The 13268-nt window shown below is 47.2% G+C and overlaps 1 protein-coding gene across 2 annotated transcripts in view; it reads left to right on the top strand.

Annotated features, from left to right (window-relative positions):
* Positions 1-13268, top strand: part of KIF13A (kinesin family member 13A) — a 199194-nt gene that overhangs the window by 157938 nt on the left and 27988 nt on the right. For both annotated transcript variants that reach the window (XM_080806364.1, XM_080806363.1), the window contains 8 exons: positions 1082-1244; positions 2813-2953; positions 3729-3878; positions 5953-6114; positions 6639-6812; positions 8855-9006; positions 10805-10937; positions 11140-11286. In XM_080806364.1, coding sequence (XP_080662490.1) covers positions 1082-1244; positions 2813-2953; positions 3729-3878; positions 5953-6114; positions 6639-6812; positions 8855-9006; positions 10805-10937; positions 11140-11286 — 1222 coding nt within the window. The remainder of the gene's footprint in view (positions 1-1081; positions 1245-2812; positions 2954-3728; positions 3879-5952; positions 6115-6638; positions 6813-8854; positions 9007-10804; positions 10938-11139; positions 11287-13268) is intronic.

Here is a 13268-nt window from a genome sequence, read left to right as displayed (position 1 = left end):
GAAAAAAAAAGGGTGGTATCATTTAGCAAAACCAGGCAGACGGGATCCATGTGTCATACGGGTTGGGTTAACTTTTACTAACGTCTTTGCAGTATGCCTCTTGTGTCACTTCTAAGGGGATGAGAAAAGGAGCAGAGATTGGATGTTCCAAGCTCCTCATTGTCCTGTGAAGTAAGGGCAGAAGGTGTGTAAGTGGTAGAAGAGAGAAGCTGGATAAGGCTACATAAGCAGTCTGTTAGTGTGGGTTACCTGTGAGTCCAGGTTCTCGTGGGGAACCCAGAGGTACTCTTCCTTTCACTCACAGTTTTGGGGTATCCCACAATGGGCCACACACTTGTCTGGGAATTAGGTGTAATGACAAAAAAAGACCTGGTTCTCGCCCTGGCATGCCTGCAGCTCGAATCATTACACAAATAAATGAGAGAGTCTAACTAGGACGAATGCCTCTGAGACAGAAGACGCGGGGCTGGGAGAGCGTGTGATAAGGTTTTGACCTATATTCAGCGTCAGAACGTTAGGGAAGGTCTCACCAGGAAGCGCTGTTGTGTGGAGTTGAAAAAGTTGAATTCCTGCTGCCACAGAAGTCCCCACTTCTGGCCTTTTATCAACCGAAGAAACCGTGTGAAACGCTTTCTCCTCCTTATGGACTCCAGATTTCTCTCCCCTCCCCTGCTTCCCTTCCCCCAGCCCCAGAAACACACGAGAAGTCATAATCAGTTCTTTTCCCTGAAAGAATTCCTTTATTGGTTTTTTGGCAGCATCGTACCAAAATCTAGCAGTTTTCAAATGTTAGAGGATTTAAAATAATGATTTTTAGTCAAGTCCCTTCACATATTGTGCTCCTCATCAGTGGTGGCCAATAGGGAGCCCACAGTACCCTTGTGGGAGGAGGGAAACATTTAAAAAACAAACAAACAAACAAACAAACAACCCCCCACTTTAATTTAAAAAAAAAAAAAAGTTGAAAATTATCTCCAGAAAGGAGTTTTTCTACCACTTTCTAATAATATGACTCACTCAGAACCAGGATTAGTTTCCTTTTCTTTCAGATTTTCTCATTTCCTTGCTCGCTACCCCGCAGGGACGAACTCTTCCGTCAAAGCCTGGCAAAGCTGCGCGAGCAGCTCGTGAAAGCTAATACCTTGGTGAGGGAGGCAAACTTCTTAGCTGAGGAGATGAGTAAGCTCACTGACTACCAAGTGACTCTGCAGATCCCTGCGGCCAACCTCAGCGCCAATAGGAAGGTAAGAGTGTTCCTACAGAAAACAAGAGCAAAAGGCACAACTTATGTACCATAAGATAGAATATACTCCAAAGAACGTATGCAACATACATCGGAACACCATCCACGAGGAGATTTTGATGTGAGCCAGAGTATTCTTTATAAGACTTCCTCTATATATTTTTTTATTTTTTTAGATTCTACTTATTTATTTGACAGAGAGAGACATCACAAGTAGGTAAAGAGAGAGGGGGAAACAGTCTCCCCGCCAAGCAGGGAGCCCGATGTGGGGCTCGATCCCAGAACCCTGGGATCATGACCTGAGCCGAAGGCAGAGGCTTAACCCACTGAGCCACCCAGGTGCCCCAAGACTTCCTCTATATTAATATAACATCGTTTACCAACTAGGCTTCAATAGTAAAAATTAAAAAAAAAAAAAAAAAAAAGATTTCCTCTGTAGACCCCTCCCACCCCCTGGAGTATATATTCCCTCAGAGATGTTAAAATTGGAAATATATATAAGTAATTCCTCTGGCTTTTCTCTTTCCTATTATTGGTGCCTTCTGGAATGGGAGATAAGTATATGTTTTGTTACAGCACCATTTTTAAGAGTGGATTCTGTAAGAAAGGAAGACTTGCATAATACCTTTCTTTTATACACAGAACAACTTTTTGCAGTCTTTGGGAAGTTTACCATCATTTCAACTTGAAGAATTTTTTTTTCCCTTTAAGGACAAACTTCAAAAGAAAATAATTTTCACCCGTTTATGTTTCCCTCCGGCAAGCAAACTAGAAATGAGTTAGGGAGTATTTCATTCATCTGCATTTTAGTCCTTCGACCAAGCAGCTCTTTGAGAAATTTTTCTTAAGTCCACAATCATAGAAGTTTTTTAAAAATTGATGTGCTTTTTGTAGAAGGATGCTTATCATAATGGCCTTTATAGTGCCAAAAATTTGAAATAGCCGTGATATCGAATAACATAATAATTTGTCAGATGAATGGTATATCCAAGTAATAGATTTCTATGTTGCTATTAAAATTCATGTCTATGAGGGGCACCTGGGTGGCTCACTTGGTTAAGCGTCTGCCTTCGGCTCAGGTCATGATCCCAGGTCCTGGGATTGAGCCCCATGTGGGGCTCCCTGCTCAGCGGGGAGCCTGCTTCTCCCTCTCCCCCACCCCCAACTCGTGCTCTCTTTTTCTCTCTTAAAAAAATAAAGAAAATCTTTTTAAAAAGAAAAAAAATCGTGTCTGTGAGGAATATCTAACAACACAAGAAGATGTTCATAATATAAAAGCTGTGGAGAGAGGATCAGGATAGGAGATTTACAGTTTTGTTTGATTCTGCTTATGATTAAAAAAGCGTGTGCATGGGTAGACAGAGAAGATTTCATCAGTCTTTCTGCATTTTAGTTGGAAATAAGCCAGCATATGCCCTAGGTGGTAGAATTTCATCTTCTTTCTGGATACATTATGCATCTTTTTCAAACTTGTTGCTTGACAATGACATCTATTGCTTTAACAATCCAAAAAGCTGTAACAAGGCTCATTTGGTTTGTTGTGTGTTTTTGTTTCCCTTCCCTCCGCAGAGAGGAGCCATCGTGAGTGAGCCGGCTATACAAGTGAGGAGGAAAGGAAAGGGCACCCAAGTTTGGACCATTGAGAAGCTGGAGAATAAATTAATTGACATGAGAGACCTTTATCAAGAATGGAAGGAAAAAATTCCTGAGGTAAAAGAGGCAAAATGTCAAGGAGATTTGACCATGTTGAAAAGGCAGAGCGTAAGTGCTGTCACTGTCAAAACGCACACATGCGTGGCTGGGAATATCTATAGTCGTACTTTGGACATTGATACTAGAAAAGGGACGTAGCAGTGACCTTGAAAGAGGTCTAAGTTGAACTTGTCATTGAACATGCGATGTCCACATGGACAGGAACTAAATGAAGAGAACACATGACATATTCTTAGCTGGCAGGGGTTTTTGCTACATTTCAGGTGAAATGAAATAGAACGAAGCGATTCCAGACTCTTTGGTCAATGTTGTGACAAACCCACACGTTTGGAACCAGCTTGGATTTCGAATTTGTTCATGCTCCCCCAGCTGTGATCATGGCTGGGGAGATTACAAAGAATAATTCTAGAAAGCACAGTCCATTTCTGTGGATGTTAGTAATGGAGAAGGAGCCTTGGTGAGGGAAATGAGGCAAAGCACAGGGGAATGGAGTGAAAAAGGGCTGCACGTGGGGCGCCAGAGGGAAGAGGGGCAGTAACTAAGGAAGAGCTCTCCACACGGGCATCATGTAGCGCCCCCCCCCCAGCTATCAAGCCCCTCCCACGTGCTACAGTTTAGTTTTGTAACATGATTGTCATTTTGCTTTTTTAATTTCTTTGGATACATGCTTTCTCTTTTAAACATTTTTAAGTGCTCGTTTTAAATAATATTACCCAAGTTGGTGTTTTGTTTCCTCCTGCCCTCCCTCACTGCCCCCCTCCCCACCCATCAGGCAAAGCGTCTCTATGGGAAACGAGGTGACCCTTTCTACGAAGCCCAAGAGAATCACAACTTAATTGGCGTGGCTAATGTGTTCTTGGAGTGTCTGTTCTATGATGTGAAACTTCAGTATGCAGTTCCTATCATCAGCCAGCAGGGGGAGGTAAGGATCAGCCATCCTCGGAGGAAACAGTTGAAGGGGGTGTGTGTCTGTCTGTCTGTGTGAATCCAATTTTAAGTTATGCTCTTGAAGCAGGTCAGGAAACTAGGGTGAATAGTCAGGATCACATAGATAGATCACATTTGATGGAATAGTCATCATAGATAGAATAGTCACATAGTCAGGATCACATTTGATAGAAACTATCAAAATTAAATCATTTTTTTTAAGATTATAAGATTAAAATCATGTAAGAGTATTATACTTTTTTTTTTAAATTTATGGTTCACAAGTTTTTTTCTTTGTTTTAATCAGGTTAGAAATCTCTGGGAAACCAGAGTCAGCTCCTTCCCCATTTATGTCCCTTAACGTCTTATGTTTGTAATACACTCAGATTCCTTCCCGCCCCCTACGTGGTCTTCACAAGATACGACTTGGGAGCGTTATTTTGAAAACTAAAGTATTCTGGGAAAACAAGCTTGACATCTAATAAAAACAAAAGAAAACAAAATAGTTCCCATTTCTGTTATTTACTTGTATTAACCTTAATGTAGGCCTAAGACATTTTAGAAAATAGTCAAGTTCACACTTTTTTATTTTTATCCATTTCATCAACTGATGTTTTTATTTTAAATTTAGCAACAATGCTGTTCCTTCGCTTTCCCTTCCATAATGTGCAGACTTGAAATACTTAGTTATTGCTTGTGGTCCTTAGGGCAGCCTGTGGATGGGATGCCATTCTGTCCAAGGTGAGCCAGGAAACAGAGCCCAGGTTCCCGGCTGTGTACGTGCACAGCTCACGTGCTGCGTGTGGTAGCGCTCCCCCACCCCCACCCCCTCCACCCCCGGGGACATTCTGCTCTAGAAGACAGCGGGCTGGAGGTGCTTTCTCCCATGTGAAAAATGGCCATAGCTCTTGTGGCAAAGGAGTGCAGTGACTCTGCCCTTAGTCGGGGCTTCTTACGCCAGGGTCTGGGTGGGTCTTTCACCCCTCTGCAATTTTACTAAAAATGTAGTAGATCCTCAGAAACCACTGAAAAAAAAATCTTGAGAACTATTGTCTTCAAACCGATTTCTCCCATTCCCCCTCCTCTAACTGCTTCCTCCATATTGGTCTCACTCGTTCAAGACCATCGACGAATTCCTCAGGTCTCCGCTGCCCGTGGAAGTTGGGTCCGACTACCTTTAAAAAAGAGCCTTACTATTTAAGACGACAGCAGCACCCGCAGAATGTGTCACCTTCACAACTCCAGCCGCTGCAACATTACCCCGTGTTATGAAAGAAGCTGGGCCAGTTATAGCCCGGGAGGATGCCAAGTGCGGGATAATCCTTGTCCTTTAACTCAGTACGGTGCACCTGGCGGCAAGAGGGGCCCTGCTCATCTAGCACCTACCCAGAGGACCACCAGGATATTGAGGACATGTTAAGCCTTTGGGGGAGGGAGGAGCAGTTTTAAAGGAAGGGTCTCCTTATAACTTTGTCCTTGTATTCGTCATTCCTGCTGGAGGCTCTCATCCCGTGGAGCCCACCTCCCCCCTGCTCCCAGCGTGAGTCCCATACCCGTGCTCTGCTCCCAGGAGAGTAGACACTCCAGGAGCCGGGCGACCGTGCCTTCTGGTTTACTGTTGTAAAGGAGGTGCTGCGTGCAGTTCCCGGCACACGGTTGGTTCCTGGATCTATTTAACCCATGACAACCTGCACGTATCTCTGTACCATTTGTCCCAGGATTCCCACGGGGCAGGTGTTTGATAGAGTAAATGAATGAATCTGTGTGGAGTAAGATAACCCACTCCGGGTAGAACGTTGATAGCTGCCTTTACATCCTTCTGTATAGAGGGATGCGAATGAAGATGATTCTAGAAGGGAGGTGGCGGAGAGGCGAGTTTGGCTCCGAGTCAGGCAAGGTGATTGCTGGGGCAGTGATGGAATGGGCTGGTTGTGAAAGGGGTGAGCGTCCCGTCGCCGGAGCTGTCCCAGAGCAGTGGCCCGGGGCTCTGGTGGTGTGCTCTCTGTCCTAGGTCAGGCTTGTGCCACGGGACGCCTGTTAACCTGCAGGCGCTCTGGTCCCTGCTGCAGGTTGCCGGGCGTCTCCACGTGGAAGTGATGCGTGTGACGGGGACCGTCCCAGAGCGCGTGGTGGAGGATGACTCTTCGGAGAACTCCAGCGAAGGCGGGAGCCTTGAGGTCGTGGACAGCAGCGGGGAGGTCGTCCACCGAGTCAGGAAGCTGACCTGCCGGGTGAGAGGACGGGATGGGCAGGCAGGCGCCGTAAGTGACTGCATTCCCCCACAGCAGTTCGACAGAACATCTTGGGAGTTTTTCCTAGAGCATAGTAAACGTTAAGCTTTGCGGCCATAAATACAGCGGCGGGCAGTCCTTTCTCCAGAAGTAGAGCGCGCTTTCTGATGCCAGTTGATGAAATTTTAAAAGTCCGTGTGCTTTTGGCGTGCAGGAAGTGCATACTGTTCAGTGAATCGTGCTTTTCCAGTAAAGGTAGCATCTGTGTCAGAAACTCAGCCACTAGGAAAATCTGCGAGGCTGTGTGCCTTTGTTCCCCGGGCTCACGTGCTGTCGTGACGGTCATGGTACAGACTGATGATAAGTGGAAACCTTCACACACCAAATGTTTTCAGATGTCGAATGAATAACCGATTTATGTATTTTGTCGCTGACTCTTAAAATAGAAGTACTTAAAGGAAGCATGCTTCGGGTAATGTCTTTATCAGAATTTTATATATACATATATTTTTTAATCTTTTTAGGTAAAAATTAAAGAGGCAACTGGGCTTCCCTTAAACCTCTCAAATTTTGTCTTCTGTCAATACACATTCTGGGACCAGTGTGAATCTACAGTGGCGGCCCCGGTGGTGGACCCCGAGGTGCCTTCCCCTCAGTCCCGGGACGCCCAGTACACCGTGACCTTCTCTCACTCTAAGGTACGGGCACCGTTACAAGACGGGCTACATGGAGACTATGGACCTGGGTGCCGTTCAAAACTCTTCTTGTACCTTAGAAGCTCCCCCGTAAGAATGTTTAATAAATGTAATGTATCTGTTGTACTTTTTAACCTCAAAATGTGCTTCAATACAAATTCAGATGGGAAGTGTTTAAAATAAAATCCGAAAGGCCTCTCCCTGAAGTCTTGGGCCCTAGAGGTGTAACGCTTGTGACCGTTTGTACCTATTTAGATAAACTATTTTCTGTGTCCTCCGACTTTTATCTGTATGTGATGTTCACACAGCAATGGGCATAGATATGGTCTCTTACCGTCATGCATGCCTAACATCTTCAGAAAGTTGTTTTTGTTTTTTTTTTGTTTTTTTTTTTTTTTTACAAAAAATGTCATGTTACGTGTTTTGCAGAATTATACCCTTTAATGTATATAAACCTCTTCTCATTCTTTGGAATATGGGATAGCACTCCTAGCATCGCATTCTAATACACCATATGAGTTTTTAAAGAAAATGTCAATAGACAAGGTGAATTTTTGGTAGCTTTTGGTTGGCCATCTCGTGTGACCATCAGCCCCCCTTCCTGGTTTTCACGTCAGACAGCCCACAGGTTGTTTCTGAGAGACACATGCTACCTTCTGTTGTAATTTTGTTTTTCCTTGCACAATCCTTAACAGGTACCCAGACCCTTTCCTTTGGAAATTGTGCTTTTTCTTTCTGGCTCTACGCCTGTCAGATTTCACATAGGTAGAAGACTGTCGAGTCTGTCTTTTTCTGGAAACAAATGATCCACTTCTTTTTTACTTTCACCTATATTCACCAAGTCTGTTTCTCAAAATCCTTATTAATTATTTTTTGGTTATTGTTGCCTAAATACTCTTTTAAGCAGTCCCCATCTTTCTTTGGGTCCACAAAGCTATTCCTGTGGGAGGATGAAGCCTGAATTTTTTTTTAATATTTTTTATTTATTTATTTGACAGACAGAGATCACAAGTAGGCAGAGAGGCAGGCAGAGAGAGAGGAGGATGCAGGCTCCCCGCTGAGCAGAGAGCCAGACGCGGGGCTCGATCCCAGGACCCCGAGACCATGACCTGAGCCGAAGGCAGAGGCTTAACCCACTGAGCCACCCAGGTGCCCCTGAAGCCTGAATTTTAAGTACATTCTAATTAACTGGTTTGAGAAACGCTAGTCGCAGAGACCTGGAGTCACTGTGACCTTGGATTCACTGTGTGACTTTGGGGTGTTTTCGTCAATAAGATGTATAGATTGTCCTAATTGATCATTAGTTTGTTTTCCTTCTAAAATTCTGGCTCTGTCTCTGAATACAATAAATGAGAAGATGAGTAGTAGAATGTTAAATCAGTAGAGCACGGATCTTTCCAGAAATGAGAGCTGCAGCATTGCCTTCACCAGAAACATCACTAAGATGTTGCTGGAAAGACGCTCAGCTGGGTCCCCCACCTGCCTCTTTGTTCCGGGTGCTTCCACACTCCTCCGTCCACTCAGCCTTCTTTTCCTCACGCTCCTCTGTCTGCGTTTTGTGATGAGGAGCTGGGGCGGGCGCATTTGAGAGTGAGAGCACGGAGTCATGAAGATAATCATCCAAAATTTAATTCTGTTCTCAGTCTCCCAAGCCATAGCAAGGAGCAATCAGACGTTCTTTTTTTGGGATGTGCTGATTAGCCTGCGGCGGTGGGTGGTCTGAGTGGTCTTGCAGAACGGCAAGGAACCAGGTGTGGGGGACACGGGCTCGCTTCCGCACCTCACAAGCACTGGGATGCGGGACAGGACGCTCCCGTCAGCGTCCGCCCTGATTAAACACAGGAGTTGCATCCAGTCCCTTCTTCCTTGCTAGTCTGAAGAGCCAGTGTTCCGGGTCTTTGCAGCAGCACAGGTGGTTTTCAGGTTGGGATCCGACGAACCACCTCCAGAGCGGGTCCCTACCCCACGGAGAGGTAGAAGGGAAATGTCACAGACCACTCGGTGCGTGACTCTCGTTGCCCTTCCCTTGCTTCCGCTTGCCCCAGGACTACGTGGTGACGGTGACGGAGGAGCTCCTGGAGTTCCTGTCCGACGGAGCCCTGGCCATTGAGGTGTGGGGCCACCGCTGTGCCGGGAACGGCAGCTCCGTCTGGGAAGTTGACTCTCTCCACGCGAAGACGAGAACGCTGCATGACAGGTGTGTACTTGGCTGAGCGGACGCAGGCTCGAGACTGGCACTAGCCCAGAGGGTGAGAGGAGGAGTCCCCGGGCCTGTCTCCTCCTTGGCAAAATGGGAACGATAAAAGGAGCTAGCGGGCATTGAGGGTGTTCGATGCGGGAAGGGGAGTCATTTCAACAAACAGGACTGAAACAACCACCTGTCTGCCCGGGTCAAAACCAACCTTGACCTTGGCTTTGCACGATACACAAAACGTATTTTGAGATGGATCGGAACCTTCCATGTGAAATAAAACTGTAAAGCTTATAGAAAGAAAAAAAAACAGGAGGATAGTTTCCTTTTTTTCTTCCTTTTTGGAAGATTTTATAAAAGTCTTTATAGGGCAATACTTGGACGCCGGGTCCGGCTGCCAGGGAGCCCGCGTTGTGCTGCGGAAACAGGCTTGGGCATGGCAGGTGCTCCGGCTTCCCACCCTCCTGTTCCGCAGTGGAGGTGGTGAGCAGTATCTCATCTTTGGGGTCTCCAGTGCTTCACATGGTGACGCAGAGACCTCTAAGAGCCCATCTCATCACTCAGGTCCCAGGGAAGCACGATCTTCGCTTTGATGCCCGGCACACCCCATCTAAGCAGCAGGTTGTAGGGTCCCCAGTAGAATCATCAGCCCGGCCACAGCCCTCTGTCCTCAGAGTTTCCCGGACACCAGGCCCTCACTGTTCTTTGGCCCCACTCTTCACGATGAAGCACAGTGCACCGGGGCAGGCCCTCCACACAGCAGGGTCTCCTGGGAGCTGGTCACTCAGAGACCTGGCCTGGGTGACAGCACACAGACCTCCTGTGGCCAGCTTTTTAGCATAAAGCTCTCCACTGCCCTCGGGGAAGTCAGACGTCTGCTGAACCACCACGTCGGCTCTCAGATCCACCGGCCCTTTTCACCAAAGGCTTTGTACATCCTGGCGGCCAAGGTCATGATTTCTGCGCCGGTTCCTGTAACTCGTACCTCAGCTCCAGAGTAGGCATGCTCAGCCAACTCCTGAGTGAGAAACTCTTTCCGTCAAGCTTTGAAGATGCCGTTGGCCACAAGCTTCCTCTTCTTGGGAATTTGCCCCATCTTCCTGCCCAGGAGGATGCTTTCTTGGAAATTCGATCCTCTGCCTCTTCCGTGACCTAGCAGTCTACTCTTGGCTATTTCCCCGAGAAGAATGAAAATATAAGTCCGTAAACAGACTTGTTCACAGATGTTCGTGGCAGTTCTTGTTGTAATATTCGCACACTGCCAACAACCCAAACGTGTGAGAACGTTTGATAAACGGTACTACTGGTCATGTAACAGATATTACTCGGCTCTGATAACAAGGAAAAGGACTATGGAAACCCATTTGAATGAATCGCTAAAACATCACGCTGAACCAAAAAGGTCGGACCTAAAAGAGTACGCGCTAGTGATTCCCTTTCTGTGAATTTCTGAAACAGGCAGAACTAATTTGTGGTTAGATGGCTGCTGTGGGATGCTGTGGGCATTGACTGGGAAGGGGCATGAGCAGACTTTCAGAGGCAAACGATGGGGTAGTGACAGAGGCGTGTGCCTTTTCACCAGTCATCAAACTCCACTTGAAATGTGGACGTTTCACTGAATATACATTTACCTCAATAAAGAGGAAAGACTTCTGCCATAGGGTTGTTTTGAGAGTTAAATAAGACGTACGTGACAGCACGAGGCCCAGCCCCTAGTAAGAGCTCAGGGGATGGCGGCTCCTTCCTGCTGCTCATAACATCGCTGGGCAGTGACGTCGTCGTTCACTGGGACGTGGTTTTGCAGATGGAACGAGGTGACGCGGCGAATAGAGATGTGGATCTCCATATTGGAGCTGAACGAGCTGGGGGAGTACGCGTCCGTGGAGCTCCACCAGGCCAAAGACGTCAACACGGGAGGCATCTTCCAGCTCAGACAGGTGCTGGGCGCGGTTTGGTTTGTTTCGTGTTTTCTCTTTGTCCCACTCCCGCGCACCATTTCTGGGAGTTTTCTAATTACGGGCTTCTGTGTTCCCCGGTTCTCCTCCCTTCCTTTACCCTCTGCCCCCACTCCTTGCCATTCCCATTCCTGGCGCCCCCCGGCGCGTCGTGCCCCTCCCCGGACGCCCCCGCCCTCTGCAGGGTCATTCCCGGAGGGTGCAGGTCACGGTGAAACCCGTGCAGCATTCCGGGACGCTGCCGCTCATGGTCGAAGCCATCCTGTCTGTCTCCATTGGCTGCGTCACTGCCAGGTCCACCAAGCTACAAAGAGGGCTGGACAGTTACCAGGTGAGACCAGCGGATTGAGGTAGTCTGCGGCGAGGCCCAGTTAATGCAGGGTAAAGGCAGCCAGTGGCCGGGGATGGAGACCTTTGGGGAGTATGACAGCCCTCCTGTCTTGACCTTACGGTCGGCACCCCTCCCTTCACATTGCCGTCCATTGCCTTTTTTATGAGATTTGAAAGACTCTGCTGGCTTAGCATCGATTAATAATAATTTTATGTGTAAACACTCATGGGTCTGTGTTACTCACCTGCTTCTGGCAGATTCTGTTTTCCAGCGGGCTCCAGATATGTGGGGGGATTTGGCATGTCCGCCTGGCCCCATCTGCTGTCATGAATACAAAACTGCCCCCGTACGCTGGCAGAGTTAAACAGTCCTGCGAAAGCTTTCTTTTTCATGTTTCAATTAAAAGTTGTCCTCATGATCATTTTTGTCCATTAAGTCCTCTTTTACTAAATCTTCTGTTCTCATTTTGAAAAAATTAAAAGATTGGGGTGGGGGGTGTGCCTGGATGGCACAGTGGGAGGAGCCTGCGACTCTTGATCTTGGGGTCGTGAGTTTGAGCCCCATATTGGGTGTAGAGATAATTTTTTTAAATAAATAAATAAATATTGGTAAGCCGTGAAAGGTGAAAATGTCGAAGAATTGACGTTCATGTTACCAGTCCCAGCTCGTCCATCGCTCCGTAAGAATAAACTTTTAAGATTAGGAACTTGTCCACAGGGACCTAAAAGAAAGCATGTGCTTCCCACTCAGCCCCCAGGTCACTGTCAGGTATGAATTAGGGACTGGGAGGAATCGGCCCGCCGATCTCTGCCTCCCTCCCTGCCCCACGAGGGAGGGAGCTCTCCTCGTTGTGACGTTTCTCTGTGGAGTCTGGGCAGAGGCCCAGCCCATCTTGAGAATGATTCATCTTCTGTCGCGGTTTCCTTGCACTCCCTGGCATTCAGGCAAAGACTTTCTGAAAGCCAGGAGGAGCACTGGCTTGGCCCACAGGCCCTTAGGAAGGCATAGTTCTGTCAAACGCCGCCTTGCCTGTCCACCCAGGCCAGAATTGGCCCTGGTTCTCAGAGCCAGGGATAGTAGGAAGGAAGGCATGAGGACAGTCTGCTGGTTTGGGGAAGGCTTCTCCTCCAGACTTTTCCTCATGCGTGGAGTAGGAAGTTGGGCTGTGTGGGTTCTCATCCCAGCTCAGTCCCTCCCTCGGCCGTCAACTTTGGGGGTGGCTGCAGGGCCTGGGAGAAGGGTCACCAGCCTAGAGCCAAGGGGACCTGGATTCTTTAGTCTAGCACAGCCTTCCTGGTTACCTCGTTGGGATAATGCAGACCTCTAGTTCCCCTCTTCACTTCTCCAGAATGATAAAGTAGACTTAATAATTCCCTGAGATCCCAGGCTATACTAAAATTTGGGGGCTTCATAAAACTCTGATCTTAGAACTTTGAATTTGAGCCCTAAGTCATGACCTACAAAGCAGGGATCCTCAACTGACTGCATGTTCCCATTTGAGGAACCTTATAAGGATTGATTATTTGCACTTTTAAAACTGCTCTACCTCCTGAGTTAAAGCTGATTTTTGTCAAAATTCGTGCTTCCCCCCAGTGCTAAATGCTCTTTAAAGAACACAGTACCAGTCATGCAGATTTAAACTGTGACTGTTTCAGGGCGCCCGGGTGGCTCAGTCAGTTGAGCGGCCTACTCTGGATCTCAACTCTGATCTCATCTCAGGGTTGTAAGTTCAAGCCCCATGTTGGGCTCCATGTTGAGCTCCACACTGGGCATGGAGCCTACTTAAAAAAAAAAAAAATATATATATATATATAAACGGGCTCATTTTTTAAAGATTTATTTATTTTGGAGAGAGAGAGGGCAGAGGGAGAAGAGTAGACTCCCTGCTGAGTGCAGAGCCCGATGTGGGGCTCAGTCCCACAACCCTGAGATCATGACCTGAGCTGAAATCAAGAGTTGGATGCTTAACCTACTGAGCCACC

The sequence above is a fragment of the Martes martes genome (genome assembly GCF_963455335.1).
Source record: "Martes martes genome assembly, chromosome: 6".
Classification (NCBI taxonomy): Eukaryota; Metazoa; Chordata; class Mammalia; order Carnivora; family Mustelidae; genus Martes; species Martes martes.
Note: the sequence above shows the minus strand (reverse complement) of the source record. Positions and strands in the feature narration are given on the sequence as shown.